Consider the following 19,131-nt stretch of genomic DNA (forward strand, 5'->3'; position numbering starts at 1 on the left):
CCCAGATGGGAACCCAATGTTATGGTTCATGATTTTATTTACTTTGATTTTAATAAAGTCTCTCTTGCTGAAACATACACAGAATGCTGAAGATTTTGTTTTAACAATAAAACAGATGTTTAGACAAAAAAGACAACAGAATAGAATCCAAATTATCTACTTATTTTACAAACTCAAAGGTTTTAACCACACAGAAGTATAATCCTATTAATCCCAAAATACTCCCAAAGAAATAAAATAGCAGCCCAAGCCCCCTTCCAGCTAAAGTTCCCAAAAATGGCACTCATAAAATATTTGTAATGATATCCCTGTATCTAACATGTTGGTAGGTTTAAGGCACTTTGGAATTTATTTGTTAAACTGGAACTGCAACAGCTTCTTCTAGATTGGGTTGGAATATCTGGTCAGCATGGACAAGTTGGACCGAAGGGTCTGTTTCCATGCTGTACATCTCTGTGACTTGACCTTCATTGAACGTAACCAATTATTTCTAGGTCTTTGTCTGATCTGAACCAACACTAACTCGTCACTCCAAGGCCCTACCCCCCCATTCTTTTTAAGAGAACTACTCTGAACAACTATCCTGTTCCAAGATCTTCACAGGACTAATACACAACCCAAATGTAAAAAATGAAACTAAAAATCTTTCATTATTGATAGTTCCCTTAACCTTAAAAAAAGATTCCAAATCCTTTGAGCCCCAATTATTTATCCTACTTACTCAAAACAATCTAAAGTGAATGCAAGTCTTTTAGTGTACAAATCCATTCACTCTAGAGCCAAGTTTCAAAATTCTGCTTAAAATAAATTGCCATGGTAGCAGAAATACTTGCAAATTAACATAAATGTCAGACACACAGGAAAACCTACCTGTTACACAGACAAAATCCAGACCCAAATTCACCCCAGGTATCTCTAAAATTAATTAAAGAGCCAGTAGAAGGACGGGTACAACATTGGTGATGGACTGAAAGCAGAGCAACTGGCGAACAGTTATTGTTCAGACTGAATGGAGCTGTACACTAACATTTCTCAGCAGTGGGATTAGGGCCACTCCTTTTATTGATGTACATTAATGATCAATACTCAGTTAAGCAAGGCATAATTTCAAAAATTGGTACATGTCACAGAAGTTTGAAATGTTGCCAAATCATGAGGGGTGTGGTAACAGATTTTAGGCAGACATAGAATGGAAAATAAGAAGGAATATGTGAGTTGCCAGGACTAATGGTGATATATTTTGATAAGAGAATGAGGGAAGGCAGTAGATTTAGATTTAGGTTTTATTGCCACATGTGCTCAAGTACTGGAGTACAGTGAAAGGTATACAATGTTACCATTCACAGGGCCATCTTTGGTACAAAGGGACCCAGATACAAAATCTTGGGAACAAAAATAGAAAAGAAAAGAAATAAGCTAAAATGTTTATCACTACAGTTCTTAGTATAAAGTAGAAAAATACAGAAATAAAGTTAAAAGTTAAACATTATAGTCTTTTCCTAAGCCATGGGGCCTGCAGATGCTCCACACTGCCCTTCCCACATAAGGGCATGCTCTCTTCCTGCGCTAGGCATGCTTTCACCCACAGTGGGCTAAGTTCTGCCCAGGTGCACCAGCCACTACACCACCAACTGTGACTTCACCACCGACCACCAACCAGGCTTATGCTGGGCCCCAGCCGCTGCCAGACTCTATCAATACTACAGCCTCCATGACTGTGCTCTCTCCAGACAGTAAGTTAAAAAAGAAAGAGAAAAAAAGAGAAAAAGGACAGAAGAGGAAAAGAAAGGAGGAAAGAAAAAAAAGCAGACAAAATGGACAAGATCCAGGCTCAAGAGCCAGGACACTGCCTACTCTGCCGCCGCCACCATCTTGAACCTTCATTGAGTGTGAGCTGAATGGGACAACTTTAAAAGGAGCATAAGAACAGAGATCTGAACTGTACACAGATCCTTGCAGGTAGCACAAAACTTATGAAGTCTTTAAAGAATTATGGAATAGTTGCTTAATTAATAGAGACATGACTCCAGGAAAATGTGAACAGAATAGAACAGAATGGCAATTCATTGTCACTTGTATTTATGAAAACACATGAGATGTGCCTAGGTCTTCACAATTCAGCACCATTTTAATTACAGGAATTGTAAGAAGAAATAATTGAGACAAAGTTAGGACAAAGTTCATCTTTTTGTTCCCTCTTATGGCAGTCTGGGTTTATGGAGCTGCTATGGGACTGTACCACCCTGAGGCTGCCAGTGCAAGGATTCCTGGAATGGACCCACCACACTACCACCGCCGAAATCAATATCGAAGCCACTGCATCACCGCCATAGCGACGAAGGACAGACCGGACCCATCAAGTCATCGCCCAAGACAGCCACATTGCCGCCATAGCAACAAGGAATGAACCGAAACTCCCACGCCACCACGGCTGTAGCCATCACTGACACCGCCTCTCTACCTCCAGGAGGAATGGACCAGGCCCACCGACGATGGAGCCTTACGTAAAGCCATAACTACTATGGCCACAAAGAGCAGATATCTTGATCCACCACACTGCCGCAGCAGGCCCTCACAACCACCTTCCTCCACACAGCCACAGAAAAGAAGAGAAGGTGAACTTCGATACAGAAGAGAAATGAAGAAACAAAACAATATAAATAAACATCAAAGAAGAATGCAGCTGGCCAGGTGAGCGGGAGCATATGGACGCGGAGTCTGAACATTCCTACCCTACTACAGCCATCATCTTCAGAGTGAGTCAGCCCTTTTCCAGCTGTGAAACATGAGACTATTTCCAATGCCCATTTCCTCCATATTATTGATTCAGAAGGACGTAGGGGGCTGGGGTTGGGATTTGCAAACCTTGACATAGTTTGAGAACTGTATGGAGGTGGAAGTGGGCTGGCGGTGCTGGAGATGGTGGAAATTCAAGTTTCCTATAGGTTTCACAATGGTTTCCCCAATATCAGTGGACTTCTGTGCAGAGTCACAACTCAATGTTTTCCTGACCATGAAAAGGCTGTGTGAAAATATGTTGCAAACTTGGGAAGGGAGAGGAGATCTTTTTGTTCTCAAATTCTGAAATATTTCAGATTTCCTGACCCCATTTTTGCCTCTGCTCTGGCCATGAATATAAGCGACACAGAACATAAAAGTAAGATATGCCAAGATCCTAAAATGAACCAGATAGCACTTAGTTGGAGTATTGTTTTTCATTGTGGGACCAACATTTTAGGAAGAAGGCAAAACCTTAGAGAGAGTGCACGGAAGATTTACTAGAATGGAGCTAAGGATTTTGTCCAAAATTATAAATTATTCAAATTATGGTTTTGATAAAGTTGATTGAAGGGTTATACGAGTTTTGAGGACAGTTACTTTCATCCAGAGGGTGGCACAAGTTTGGGACAACTGTAGGAAAGATTGGCAGAGGCAGAAACCCTCACTGCATTTAGCAAGATTCATGGATATGTTCCATAATCTACAGAGCTACAAGCCAAGAACTGAAAAATAGAGTTAGGCTGTAAAATTCACTTTAGGCTGGCACATACATGATGAGCTGAATGGTCTTCTGATTTGTAAATTGCTTCATTTAACTGTGTTTGCATTGTGCTTGCATCCCTAACATGGTCCAGATGGATAATGGAGAACCAGTACCACTGCTGATAGCAGCAGGTGGAGGTGGCAAAGCCTATTTAAGTAAAGATTCCAGTTTCCCAGAAGAGATGCTCGAAACCGAGTCCACTGTTCCTGGTTTGAATGGGAGGTCAGGTGCTGCAGGTGAGTTATATCCTTAAATAGCTTCTTTTGGCATTCTAAAGAATTCACTGTGCCTTCTAGCTTTGTATCAACTGCAAATTGGCATTCTAAAGAATTCACTGTGCCTTCTATTTTTGTATCAAATGCAAATTTTGTTACCATTGTCCTATGGTGTATATTTCAGAAGGGAATTTATATTAATGACTCGAGTGCTACAATCTGAAGCGATAGGGGAGCCATCTCTTTTAAAAAAAAACCAAAGAAATCAAGTGTATAATTATTTTCATTTTTTCAAAAAAGACAAGCATTGAACAGAGATGGGTATATCCTCATTTACCTTTTGACTTTCTCGCACATTGGCCTCAGCATGTCATCTAATCAAGAGTAAAATTATAATTTAATCACCAATATAAAAGTGAATTCCATTTTTCTCTTTACAGTTAATCCAAGTACTTGAGTATTTTCAACATTCCACTAAGGTCTTGGCTTCCGGATGAAATCAGACACAAAGACTAGAGTTTGGATTTTCATTTTCTTTAGATTTGTCTTTGCTTTATATTTCACAGACATTGACAACAAGTCACAATGTAATTCAAGTGGTCGTTTTTCATGAACAAACAATGGAAGGCAACATCTTTGTGCTCAATCCTGTCCCCACTCAGTGTTCCCATAGATTCACTTTCCAGCAAGAATTAAAATTTGAAGGGATAAATGTCTGTTTTCCTTTTTTTTTGCTTCCTTTCATGCAAGCCCCAAAAATGTTTGTTTTCCTGGACCTCAGGCTCAGTTGAAGAAGTGTTTCACTTGTTATCAGAAGACTTGCTGAAATGTTCTTATATTGTGAAAATAATGTGACCTTGCAAAGCAATCACACTATAAAATTCCTTAATTTATGAAGCCTTAAATCCTTCAGCCCTTAGCCTTATTGATCTCCTTATAATTACTTCAAGCAGATTGCTGACACATTGGCGTTATATCCCATTTCACCAATTCACATCCAATTTAAAATGTCACAAACAGTCTCTCTACAAAACACTCTTCAGATATTATCTTTGATATGCCATTAACACTTGAAATCACAGGCAATTTAACTAAAACAACCGCAGCATAATATTTGTGTTTTATTGCCTCAAATACAATTTGTAGATGTTACTTAAGATGACTTAGAGTAATGTGTAATCTGTGTAACTAATCAGCTCTAAGTCAATGGCCTCAGTATAAACTCAGTTCTGTCTTTCATTCAGTGAACGACTGCAGTGTACCATTGACATGACAAATTAGGACAATGAACTCTGAACTCAGTGACCTGGATGTAAATTGGAGAATCTGCTGACATTTCAGCACTGCTTTCCCACAATGGAGAGTTCCTCATTGCAACCGGCCACAGTGTAAGGCAGATGCTGAGTGATTAGTTGCTGGAAGGATGAGTGAATAAAGATAAGATCATATGGTCACAAAGCAGCACCAGAAAAGGTTGTGGAATTGTTGAGATTCTAATTGAATCTTGGAAAGTAGGGACATTAGGGCCAGCAAGTACACACATACCTTTTCTTTTGCTCAAGTTCACCGCCTCACTTCCTCACCATATCCCTCAGTGACTTCATTTTTCAATAGCCTCTTGTATCCACTTATACTATTTGTTTTGATGGCTTATGCTGATAACTTTTATTCCACAAACTCAGAATTTTCAATGCAAAATTTGTTAATCTTGGTTTTCTTTCTTATTCCTGACTTACTAATTTATATCTTGTGTTTTTTGGATTAATGTACAAAGTTATGAAGAAATTAAAACTGTCAGGAGAAAACAAAGAGACTACAAACATATAGACAGTTTATGCAAATAGGGAACAGGCTGGCAGACTGAGTTTAAGTAGAAAGTATGAGCTTATTCACTTTGGTGATAAGAATGGAAAAGCAGAATGTGTTCTAAAAGAAATGGAACTCTTAATTGTTGATGTGCAAAATTATTTTCCTTTTATTTGTAGAAAGAACAGAGAGTAGAAGCAGTTTGGGGTCAGGATTAGAGATGGATACATCAAAATTATCATAACTATCTATGAATTCAGCACCAGAATCTTGATTATAAGTCATTGTGGAGTACTTGAAAGTGCAGGGTAAAATAGGGTTCAGTCAGCACAGCTTCATCAAGGGGAGGTCATGCCTGACAAATCTGTTAGGATTCTTTAAGGAGGTAACAAGCAATTTAGACAAAGTAGAGCCAGTAGACGTGATCTATTTGGATTTCCAGAAGGCTTTTAACAAGGTGCTGTTCAGGAAGCAGATAAATAAGAATAGAGGTTTAACTGACTGGCAGAAGGCAGAGAATGGGGATAAAGGGCTCTTTATCGGGATGGCGGCTGACAGCTAGTCGAGTTCCCCAGGGATCAGCGTTGGGATCACAACTAATTAGGTCATAAATAAATGATCTGGACAAAGGCATTATCACTAAGTTTGCAAATGACACAAAAATAGGTGGAGGAACACATAATATTGGGGGAGTAGGTAGGCTGCAGAAGAACTTGAACAGGCTAGGAGAATGGACGATAAACTGGCAGGTGGAAATCAATGTGGAAAAATGTGAGATTATGCACTTTAAGTAGAAGAATAAGGGCATAGACTATTTTCAAAATGGGGAAAGGTTTCGGAAATGGGGAAAGGCTTAGGGTTGCACAGTGGCATAACGGTCAGGGACCCAGGTTCCATTCTAGCTTTGGGTGTCTGTCTGTGTGAAGTTTATATATTCTCCCCATGTCTGTGCGGGTTTCCTCCGACTGCTCCAGTTTCCTCCCACAGTGCCAAGATATGCAGATTAGGTGATTGGTTGTGGTAAATTGCCCAGTAGAATACAGGAGTATGCAAGCTAGATAAATTAGCTAAGGTAGGGATAAAATGGGTGGGATGCTCTTCAGAGTATTGGTACAGACTCAATGGGTCAAATGGCCTCCTGCTACACTGGAGGGATTCTATGATTCTATGAAATTTGAAGCACAAAGGGACTTGGGAGTCCAAGTTCAGTATTCGCTTAAGGTTAACATGCAGTTTCAGTTGGCAATTAGGAAGACAAATACAATGATAGCATTCATTTCAAGGGGGCTAGAATACAAGAGCAGAGATGCACTGCTGAGGTTGATTAAAGCTCTAGTCAGACCGCATTCAGAATATTATGAACAGTTATGGGCTCCATATCCAAGGAACAGTGTGTTGGTATTGGACAGGTCCAGAGGAGATCTACAAGAATGATCCTGGAGATGAAGGGCTTGCCATATGAGGAGTAGTTGAAGACTCTGGGCCTGTACTTGTTGAAGTTTAGAAGGATGGGGGGACCTGATTGGAATTTACAGGATACACAGAGGCCTAGATACAGTGGACATGGAGAAGATGTTTCATTAGTAGGCGAGACTAGGATCAGAGGGCACAGCCTCAGAGAAAAAGAACAAATCTTTAGAACTGAGGTGAGGAGGAATTTCTTCAACCAGAAGGTGGTTAATCTGTGGAACACATTGCCACAAAGGGCTGTGGAGGTCAAGTCATTGAGTGTATTTAAGTCAGAGATAGATAGGTCCTTGATTGGTAAGGGGTTCAAGGGTTCCAGGAAGAAGGTAGGAGAATGGGGCTGAGAAAAATATCAAATGGTGGAGCAGAATTGATGAGCTGACTGGCCTAATTCTGCATCTATATTTTGTGATCTTCTGGTCATACCTGAGGAGGATGTACTTGCCTTGGAGATCGTACAGCAAAGGTTTGCTCGATTGCCTTCTGAGGTGAAAGGGTTGACCAATGATGAAAGGCTAAATACTTGGATTTATATTCCCTGGAGTTTAGAAGATGAGAGTTGATATAATTGAAACATGTAGTTTCTGGACGGGCGTCCCAAGATAGATACTGAGAGGTTATTCCTCCCAGATTCTAAAACAAAGAGCATAAATGAACTAATTGTTTAGGGCTGAGAAGAAATGAAGTTTCTTCAGTTAGTGCATTGTGAATCTTCAGAGTAGTCCATGTCAGAAGATTGTGGATGCCCCATTGTTGAGTATATTTAAGCCTGATTTTTTTTGGATTTTTTTGATCTGGCAGCAAACCAATGAGTATGGGGCAGTAGGCAGGAAAATGGAGTTGAGGTGATAGGTCAATCATAATCATATTGAATGGTACAGCAAGTTTGAGGGGATATGTGGTCTACTCCTGCTCGCATTACTTTTATTCTTTGGTATTAGAACGCTTCACCATCATAAAGAATTTGTATTGAAATGTTTTGTCAATCACTTGATTCAAAGAAAACAATTAAAAATATAAATGGCACCAAATGCTGGCCAGCTGAAAAAAAAAATCAAAATTCCACGACTTGAGAATAAATCAATTATCAACTCACCTTTATTTTTCAATATACATTTTTTCAAAATATTCATAATTCACTGTTTTGCAATGATTTGAGGCTTTGCTGATTTGGAATAGACATGATTCCATGCAAAAAGTGCATCATGGACAGTGATTTACAGTGACTGAATAATCAAGGTTATTATTTAAAATAAAATCATTAAACACAGGTGCTATGGGATTGAATTCCACAATCCCAGAGACAAGTCACAGACTAGTGGCTACAAGACCAGGTCAGAGACTAAGAATTTTGCACTGAGTAATTCATCTCCTGACCTCTGCGGCAGACAAAACACGAGTCAGCAGAGTGATGAAGTGTTCGCCAATTGCCAGGATGGGTGGCGCTCCAAAACTCAAGAGGTTCCACACCATCCAGGCAAAAGTAGTCTGCTTAATGGGCACCTCCCCAACCATGTTAAACGTTTATTCCCTCCACCACCCAGTGCACAGTGCCTGTGGTGTATATGAAGGTGCACTGCAGCACTAGCCAAGGCTTCTCTGCCAGCTTCGTTCTAACCCATGACCATAACTGCACTAGAGGAACCATGGCAGCAAATGGGAACAACATCACCCACAAGGACCCCTCTAAGTCATGTGTCATCTTAGTTTGGAAATATAACACCATTCCTTCACTGACACCAGGTCAAAAACTCCTCAACACTACAGATTCCAGAAGGTGTCTTATCACCACCTTCTCAAGACAATTAGGGATCAACCCCAGCAATGCCCACAAACCATGAATCTTGTTTTTCATTAAATGCCTAACCTTATTTTATCTAAAGTTTATTGCAAAGTAATTACAGCATGAACTCAGTTGTTTGGACCATCCAGCCTGTGGTGATGTTTACTTTTCACTTGAGTATTGTCCCTGGAAATTGATATACAAGCCATCCCGGAGCAGGTGCTGTGATATATCAGCCTCCATAACAACCTATGCGTGTTTGTACGCTGCTTTTCAGTTAAGTGCACAAATAATCAGCTTGGTTGGGAGTGCAAGAGCTGGTGCTTATGAGATTCCAACACTTCCTGGGCCTCCCTCAGAATTATTGTGTCCTGTCCCCTCCTCCTGTTCCCCCAAGTAACCAAAGTTTTGCAGAAATGGAAGAAAAGCCTCTTTATGATAATAAGATCTTTAAAAATATTCTTGCCATCTGCTTTCACATAATGCCCTAAGGGTTCTAAATTTCAGAGCAGTAGATAATATCACATCTTGAACCTTTCCTTCTTCAGTCTACCTTCACTGTGCTCTTTATGCCCAGTGAGGAGGAACTCCATGACATCATCACAAGGTTACTCCAGAATCTGAAACAATATGCCGAACAGACAGCCTTCCTGCCTGGAGGACAATTGAGGGTAACCAATAAGGGTAACTAATAAAGCCTCATTCCTCCACTACTAATACTTAACCAGCAGCCAGTGGGGCCCAGTGAGATGATGAACAGAAAAGCTCTGATGCTTAGGCCTGGAACCTGGTAGGTGGAGCTCTCTTTGCAGCCACACAAGCAATCAGCAGCAAGGAGGAACTGACCTGGAGTAAGGTCTTCCTTCCTTTTCACTCTACCTTGGTACATGTGACAACAATAAATCAAACTCATTAAACTCAAACTCAAATTGAACTTCCACCTCTTCTCAAGGGATTCTGCCCTCTGAAGCCCGAGGTAACCAGTCCCACTAACCTTCTTTTCTTGCTCCATCATCAATCCTTGTTTTAGGCTACCATGTAGTACCAGAGCAGCCAGCACTCTTGGTGGCACTGCTAATACAGGATTGGCTCTGATTGGCTGGCAGCTTCTCATCCAATCACACCAGGATTTCAAGGGGAATATATATCTCAGATGAACCAGAACCCTAACAGTATAAAGATAAATGCCTGACCGGGTCCTAATTCCGTCAGACCATCCAAAAATGCCTGTGAGCTGTTGTCAATAGCATTCCATTACATTCCAACCCTGTTGTAGGTAAGCTGGTGAAGGAAAAATCTTTGCAATTATTCTGTATGACATTGGTGCAATAATATCATTAACAGCTTTTTGGAGCTTAAGCCATACGAGGCTGAACACCAGTCTAGTGCAAACTGTTAACATTTATTGTCTATATGCATAAACCTAGTGGAGCAATTATGGATTTCTGTGAGAAGAAAGAACATAATTTTGTGTTTCAGTAATAAGAGAAAACAAATATTACTCCACTCACTTTGTGCTGTTAACCTTCTCTAAGCACTGATCAACTCTTTACTTTCATCCAGGCTTAATAACAATTCTGAAATTTGAAAAAGAATTGCATCATTCCAAATTTTGACATTTTACATTTCAAAATAGCGACAGCTTCATAAAAATCCATGACATTTTATTGGTGTGCATTTGGTGAATAACATTTCTCCTGCTTCCTGTCCTTCCTGTTTCTTGATAATATCAATGGCATTGCTCAAAACTGCTGTACTGATCACATGCACTACCTTATGGTTCTAGCCACAGAAATGAAATGCCCATTAAGGACAACCAGACCCATTACCTTAACATATTGCTTGTACCTCACTGGACAGTAAGGCTGTCAAAAGGATTTGAATCTCACAACCTGAGGACATCTCAAAGTGCTTTCCCGCTAGTGAGAGTTATTTGACATGTGGTCACTCTTGTAACTCAAAGAAACACAGCAGTCGATTTGCACTCAGCACTATCTCACAAACCACAATCAGGTAAATCACCAGATGATTTAATGTGCGTGGGGTTTGTCAGATAGATGTTGGCAATGGCAGCCTACATTTCTTGGGAAAAGCATTAGAGAATCCTTTTCATTCAGATTGGGCCTTGGTTTAATTGCTTCATCCAAAAGCCAAAAACCCAACAGTGGTAGCAGTCTTGCAGCCTGTAATTTTCTGAAGAGACCGAAAACTCTGTTATTGAGCCAGAACGAGCACCATTAAAAATATTCCAGATGTAGGAGCAAACATAGTTTGATACTGGTTTATGTTTGGTCAGTTTGAGCTCTTAAAACTGAAGTCAATGCCCCCAAATAAAGAAAAAATCTGAATATTGGTCAGAGGAGAAACCCTAAATGGATATAGATCCATAGCAGAAGCAACCTCCTCAACTGGGTCTTCATGGTTGAAGATACTTGGCTTATGAACAGAAAATCCAAATTAGAAGCAGGAGTAAGCTGATCAACTATTTGATGTGATCATGAGTGATCTTATTATGATCTCTATTTTCCTGAGTATTCCCATACCATTTTACTTCATTGTCAGTCAAAACTATTTCTAACTCAGCCTAACAAAAAGAAATACCTCTATTTCTACTGCTGTCTAGGACAGAAAGTTCTCCAAAAAAACAATTCTTATATGTGTCCTAAATGGGAGACTCCCTAATTCTAGTCTCTCCCGTAAAGGGAAAAAACCTTTCTGTATCAGCCCTGTCAAGGCCCCTCAGCATCTTGTATGTTTCAGTAAGATCATCTCTCATTCTTTGAAACTCCAATAGATGCAGGCCTAATGTTTCCTCATAAGACAACCCCTTCATCAGGAATCAGTCCAGTGAATCTTTTTTGCAATTATGTCCTTTCTTAAGTAAGACCATAAAGACTGCAGGTATCTCAGTAATTCCCTAAGCAATTGTCACAAATCTTCCTTATTTTGATATTTTTGCTCCTCCAACACCAAACAACAACATCTCATAATCACGTTCTGTATAGCAGAGTTCTGCAAATCTCAACCCATTTAAGTAATATGGTCCTTTTCAGATTCCCAATTTTCCACATTTATTGTCCACTGTCATAAACTATATATATCCCTTTTCAGAGTTATTATGTCCTCTTCCCAATTTATTCTCCTATCTTTGTGCCATTAACAAATTCAGCAATCATACATTCAGTGCTTTCATTGATATAGACTGCAAATAGTACTGGCCCCAGCACCATTCCCATATTATTAAACTACAGAGGGTTCAGAAGAGATTTATCAAGATGTTGGAAGGTCTGAGTTATAAAGAAAGGCTGGACAGGATGGAGCATAGGAGATTGAAGGATGACCTTATAGAGATTAATAAAATCATAAGGGTCATAGTTAAGGTGAATGGCAGGTGTCTTTACCCTAGGGTGGGGGATTACAAGACCAGGGGGCATATTTTTAAGGTGAGAGGAGACACGAGGGGCAATTTCTTTACACAGTTGGTAGTTTGTGTGTGGATTGATTTCCTGAGGAAGTAGTAGATGCAGGCAAAATTATAAGGTTTAAAAGACATTTAGGTAAGTACATGAGTGAGGAAAGGTTTGGAGGGATATGGACCAGGAGCAGGCAGGTGGGGCTAGTTTACTTTGGGGTGATGTTTGGCACGGACTGGTTGAACCAAAGGGTCTTTTTCTGTCCTGTATGACTCTATAACATCTACAGGCCCCCTTTTGTCCACTTTGTTTTCTCCTTTGTCAAAGAACTCTGAAAACAGTCAAACATGATTTGTCTTTCATAAAAATATGTCGATTCTACCTGATTGAAAATTTTTGAAAGTTCTGGAATATGAATAGATTCTTGAGTTTTCTCCATCACGGATGTTAAGCTGACTGGCCTGTAGTTTCCTGCTTTTTGTCTTACCTGACCAACCAGATATAATTATGGCATTACACTGAGACAGTTTTAGATGATTCTGTAGAATCCTTGGAAAAATGGCCACAATTTGAAAAGCTCCCAGGGGAATGTATTCTTTCACTGTCATGGCTCACATTCAAAGAATAACTATTTTGAATGCTTAATCCAAAAACTGCCAGCACCTGTGAAACCATATTTTAGCAAAAGTATTCTTCAGGCAGAGGAAGGGATCAAATAGAATAAAATAATTTCACGAAGGCTTTGAATCAATTATAGTGGGGCCTTTACCATATTATTAATGCACTAGATGAAAAGCTGCAGCTGTAGTAGTCTGCATCTGTAATCATCGCAATTCACTTTTCAAATTCATGAAAAGCACAATCCATTGATGTCATGACACATTTAACAACTAAATTATTGTTAAAACTTGACTTTTAATCTTTTAATTTTGAATTATACATTTTGTGAATTATAGCCAAAATTCATCACCTCAAATTGCTAAGTAGCTTGCTACTAGCAGCAGTGACAAATCTTTCTCTCTCTCTCTCTCTCTCACACACACACACACACACATACACACACACACACATGGCAACACTGACACTATTGAAAGTTGTTGTCTATTGTTTTCTAATTCATATCAATTATTTTTTAACTGCATCTTAAACTGCCTTAGTCTAACATTTTAATTTCGCACCACCTATATTGATTGCAATACATCAGAAATGCTGTCCTTTCAAAGATATCTTTTATTATAATTGCAGCACTTAAAGAAACTGATTGTGGAAATGCTTCATATGATACAGTTAAGGAAAAAACTACTTTATCTCGTCTGATGTGTACAAGGAAGCCTGGTCGATTATCAACAAGAGTACATCTCTTGTAGTCAGAACATTAATGAATTCATGAAGCTCAGTCAGCCATTAAATTGATTGTGCACTGCCTATTCATTTTAACAAACGTCAAAGAGACCGAGTGAAATGTGAAATACGAAACAATTTATTGTTTCAGTTATCGTTATTCAAATTATTATAATGAATTCATTAAGAGTGTTCTTTTTAATAATTCCTATCAATGATACCACATGCAATGATTGTCTAACCCCCGTCTTGTGACAAAGTGTTGAATGGAGGCCAGACAGTTCCTCATTTGGATAATAGGAAGAAAAGAGGAAAAATAAGAGGGGGAATCACATTAGTGAACATTACTGTCTTGGGTTCCAGATGAATTGGCACTGGCTGTCCTTTGTTACCTCATCCAACTTGCATGTTACAATGAACAAGTCTAAACTGTGATCAGTCGACAAACAACTGAATCCTGTCCATAGCCAACTGTCATCCAGAACATTCCTATTGATGATCATTGTGCCATAGAACTCACTGGACAGTGATCAAATATTGATTTGTCCTAGAGATGTGGGCATTTTTGGCCAGGTTAGCATTTACCACCCATCCTTAATTGCCCTTCAAGGTGGCAGCAAGTCACATTCTTGAACTGCTGGTGTTCACGTAGTGTAGATACACTCACAACATTGGCAAAAGTGAGGACTGCAGATGCTGGAGATCAGAGTCAAGATTAGAGTGGTCAGGCAGCATCCGAGGAGCAGGAAAATCGACATTTTGGGCAGGAGTCCTCTAGCAGTTTTATTTTGCCCTCTTATTTCTTCCCTCTTATTTTGCCTCTTTTCTTCCTTTTATCCAAATGAGGAACTGTCTGGCCTCCATTCAACACTTTGTCACAAGACAGGGGTTAGACAATCATTTCATGTGGTATCATTGATAGAAATTATTAAAAATAACACTCTTAATGAATTCATTATAATAATGTGAATAATTATAACATTCCTGATGAAGGGGTCCTGCCTGAAACATCAATTTTCTTGCTCCTCGGATGCTGCCTGACTTGCTGTGCCTTTCCAGCACCACTCTAATCTTGACACTCACAACATTGTCAGGGGTAAATAAGACAAAGAAAAAAGAATGCTGTTAACCTGAAGCAAAAACAGAAACTGCTAGACAAACACAGCAAGTCTGATAACATCTGTGGAGAGAAAATAGAGTTAATATTTCCAATCCAGTGACCCTTCTTAAGAGACTGTCAAGAAAATAGTTCCCGGATTCTGACATAGCAGCAGAGAAGAAACAATAATGCTATGCAAAATCAGGTTGGTAAGTGACTTCAAAGGGGACTCGAGGCAGATGGTGTTCCCATTGTGCTGCCCTTGGTATTCTAGGTGGTCCATAATAGGCCTCTTCTGCCATACATCTCCTAATTTAGCACAGACCAGGGGATTATATCTGATATCTAATGTCTTTCCAGCTTTAGATACACAAAGCAATCGATTCATTATTTTTAAAATGTGATCAGTTGTGTTGTGGTAAACATGGCAGCCTATTTAGTCAAAGCAAGACCCCAGAACAGGGATCTTAGATAAATGAATAGGTAATAGCTGTATAGAACTTTAGATAGACCACATTTGCAATATTGCATATAATATTCTGATCACCAAATTGCCAGAAGACGTAACGGCTTTGGATAGGGTACAGAAAAGGTTTACCAGGATGTTGCCTGGTTTAGAGGTTATTAGCTATAAGGTGAAATAGGACAATACATGTTTATGAGAGGCTTGGATATAATGGATACTCAGAGTCTTTTTCCCAGAGTAGGAATGTCAATTACTAGCAGACATAGGTTTAGGGGAAAAGGGAAAAGTTTAAAGGCAATGTAAGAGGAAAGATTTTTACACCAAGGGTGATAAGTCCTTGGAATGTGCTGCCAGGGAGATAGTAAAAACAGACACAACAGCAATGTTTAAGCGGTATCTTGGCAGGTGTATGAATAGGTAGAGAATAGAGGGATACAGATAGTGTAGAGGCAAAACGTTTGTAGATTCAAAAAGCATCATGGGTTGGCACAGGCTTGGTGGGCCAAAGGGCCTGTTCCTGTGCTGTACTCTTCCTTGTTCTTTATTCTTGAATACATAGACTTTTGTGTCACAATAGGCAGTTTATATGGAAAATGATAGATTGAGATTATTTTTATTGATGATCCACACAACAGAAATAAAATTGCAGTAAACAAAAGCTGTGCTGGAAATAAATGAGTCCTAAGATGGGAAATTATGCAAACTATCTATTTTAGACTGTACCACGAAAATAATATATGGAGACCATTTGGGTTCCACTTTTATTCCTGTATTTATTTTCCCTTTGATGTTTCTCTACAGGGGGGGGTGGTGGTTGGAGTGACATCACTATCCCACCATGGTCTGGCAAATCACTGACCGAAGGAGCTGAAGGTGGACAATCCTGCCCACAGGCCATCAAGAAGTGGGGCTGGATAACACATGGAGGTTTCGGAGGAGGAGGAGGAGCTTGTACGGCAGGAGGAGGTGGTGGAGGCTATATAGGTTGGTTATGTTTTATTGTTTTCAAACATACATTATTACGATGGAATATAATTACAGTGATGAGCAGAGTAGATTTTCTGATTGGATGTTAGTTTGGAACTGTATCATCCTGACCACTTGTTTGATCGTTTTCAAACTGACTTTGCACTTTATTGCAGCATCATCTCTATTTATGTACCCGTCAGTCCATTTTCAACACTGCCTTGCAACATCACATTGAAGAGTCGAAAAGAGTGGCACTGGAAAAGCACAGCAGGTCAGGCAGCATCCGAGGAGCCGTCCTGGTGAAGGGCTTATGCCCAAAACGTCGACTCTCCTGCTCCTCGGATGCTACCTGACTTGCTGTGATTTTCCAGCGCCACCCTTTTTGACTCTGACTCTCCAGCATCTGCAGTCCTTGCTTACTCCAACATCACATGGAAGATGAGATCTTGAGGGCAAAACATTGAACTTGAGGCTAAAACATGAAATGCTTTCAAGAAAGATTTAGATGTAATTCTCAGGGCTGAAGAGATCAAAGGATAGGGAGAAAGCAGAAACAGAGCACTGAGTTGGATCATCAGACATGATTATATTGAATGGTGGACAATAAAACGGCCAACTCCTGCTCCTATTTTCGATGTTTCGAATTTTCAGTGATGGATAAATTTTAATTGCGTGTGGCTATTTAAGGGAAAATGGCAATACATGGGCATAGGAAATGTCTGTGCTCCTCATAAAACTTTCAGGTATTTGAATCTATATGTCAGCCTTTGTCTTTTATCAGCCTTTGTTACAAAATTACCTGGCAAAAGGTAATGACTGGCATTATGAGTGTGCATCTAGATAATCCGACTGTGCCTAACCAAGTCATAGAGTCATGTAGCATGGAAACAGATCCTTCAGTCCAACTCGTCCATGCCAACAAAGTTTCCCAAACTAAACTAGTCCCACTTGCCTGTGTTTGGCCCATATCCCTCTAAACCTTCCTATTCATGTACCTGTCCAATGTCTTTTAAATGCTGTAACTGTACATACATCTACCACTTCCCCTAGCAGTTCATTTCACATATGAACCATCCTGTGTATGAAAAAGTCATCACTCAGATCCCCTTTAAATCTTTTTCCTCTAACCTTAAAATTATGCCCTCTAGTTTGAAAGTTCCTTTTTAAATGTCTTTTGTGCCTTGCTGTTTAGAGTAGACACAAAGGCAAGAATTGTCTTCTGCACTCTGTCAGTGAAGGATAACATTTGCTGAGTTGACACAACATAATGAGCAAAGAGCAGTCTCCAATAGCAGACAAGGGTCTTGGACACAGTCGGTCAGCCATGTAGAGAGGGCAGAATCAGGATGCTTTCCAAGAAAAGAGCTGGGAGCTGAATGTTGAGCAGTGAGAGAAGACATTGCAGGCAATAGTGGGAGGGAGCAAGGTTGTGAGGTGGATGTCTTATACTGAGCAAGTTATTCTAGAAATGGATTTTGCTAAGACAGAGCTAGAATTGGATGTGAGGAATGTCATGGGGCAGGTAATTAATGAGGTGACTTTGGTAAGATACAACAAGAAATTTCACTGGGTTTAGCAGTGAGAATCCCTCCAAAAAATCTGATACAACTCACACTGATTCAAAAAGTAAGATTCAGCCCTGAGGCACATACCTGAAATCATATTGATGAAAATCTATGAGGAATACTTCTAATCAGGATATTTCCAGGCAGAGGCATACCCCTTAGCGGTGACTCTCTAAAACAGATTGCACTACAGCAAACAGGCACATTTCAAGGCTGCCATCTATCACAAGGACCCTTGTAATATAGTGCTGAATCTTTCTCTATTTGGCTCATTGTATCTGCAGTGAGTCTTTGGATTTTTTTTTTGTTCTAAGGCCTAGTGAGAAACTCATAATGCTGCTTATCAAAAGCAGCAAAGATGGAGTGAGATGTTCCCAATCACACTGGACCTTCCATCTGATTCTGTTCCAAATTGTACCAGGAACTTAGAGCATGGATCAGTACTTGGGGCTACGATGTTGTGGCCATAACGGAGACTTGGGTTTCACAGAGGCAGGAATGGTTGCTTGATGTTCCAGGGTTTAGAACGTTTAATAAGAACAAGGAGGGTGGAAAAAGAGGAAGGGGTATAGCATTGCTAATCAGAGAGTGCATCACAGCTACAGAAATGAAGGTTGTTGAGGAAGGTTTGTCTAGTGAGTAGAAGTTAGGATCAGCCACCGCATTGGGGGTTTTCTACAGACCACCTAATAGCAGTAGAGAGATTGAAGAACTCATAGGCGGGCAGATTCTGGAAAATTGCAGAAGTAGCAGGGTTGTTGTTATGGGTGATTTCAACTTTCCCAATATTGACTGGAACCCCCTGTGCAGATGGTTTGGATGGAGCTGTTTTTGTCAGGTGTGTTCAGGAGGGTTTCCTTACTCAGTATTTAGACAGACCGACGAGGGGAGAGGTCATTTTGGACTTGGTGCTTGGCAACGAACCAGGACAGGTCTCAGATCTTGTGGTGGGAGAGCATTTTGGTGAAAGTGATCACAACTGCCTCACATTTAGCATAGCCATGGAGAGTGAAAGGAGCAGTTAGCAACGAACCAGGACAGGTCTCAGATCTTGTGGTGGGAGAGCACTTTGGTGAAAGTGATCACAACTGCCTCACATTTAGCATAGCCATGGAGAGTGAAAGGAGCAGTTACCGAGGGAAGATATTTAATTGGGGAAAAGGAAATTATGACGCTATCAGACAGGAGTTGGGAAGTACAGACTGGGAGCAATTGTTCCACAGAAAGGGCACAGCAGACATGTGGAGACTCTTTCAGGTGCAGTTGTTGCGAGTGATGCACGAATTTGTTCCTCTGAGACAGGTAAGAAGGGGTAAGATTAAGGAACCTTGGATGATGAGAATAGAGGAACTTCTTGTCAAAAGGAAGAAGGCAGCTTACGTAAGGTGGAGGAAAAGGATCTAGCACAGCTTTAGAGGATTACAGGGATTGCTAGAAAGGAGCTCAGAAATGGACTGAGGAGA

At 40.1% G+C, this 19,131-nt stretch overlaps 1 protein-coding gene and 1 long non-coding RNA gene across 3 annotated transcripts in view; one reads left to right on the plus strand and one right to left on the minus strand.

Moving 5' to 3' along the window:
• LOC122552709 (ALK tyrosine kinase receptor-like) overlaps positions 1-19,131 on the plus strand; it is a 1,052,914-nt gene that overhangs the window by 927,629 nt on the left and 106,154 nt on the right. For both annotated transcript variants that reach the window (XM_043695597.1, XM_043695598.1), the window contains 2 exons: positions 3,636-3,780; positions 15,936-16,118. In XM_043695597.1, the coding sequence (XP_043551532.1) occupies positions 3,636-3,780; positions 15,936-16,118 (328 nt within the window). The remainder of the gene's footprint in view (positions 1-3,635; positions 3,781-15,935; positions 16,119-19,131) is intronic.
• LOC122552712 overlaps positions 1-19,131 on the minus strand; it is a 31,765-nt gene that overhangs the window by 8,321 nt on the left and 4,313 nt on the right. Inside the window, exon 2 of the long non-coding RNA XR_006312457.1 lies at positions 10,327-10,392. This is a non-coding gene — a long non-coding RNA (uncharacterized LOC122552712). The remainder of the gene's footprint in view (positions 1-10,326; positions 10,393-19,131) is intronic.

The sequence above is a fragment of the Chiloscyllium plagiosum genome, chromosome 9 (genome assembly GCF_004010195.1).
Source record: "Chiloscyllium plagiosum isolate BGI_BamShark_2017 chromosome 9, ASM401019v2, whole genome shotgun sequence".
NCBI lineage: Eukaryota > Metazoa > Chordata > Chondrichthyes > Orectolobiformes > Hemiscylliidae > Chiloscyllium > Chiloscyllium plagiosum.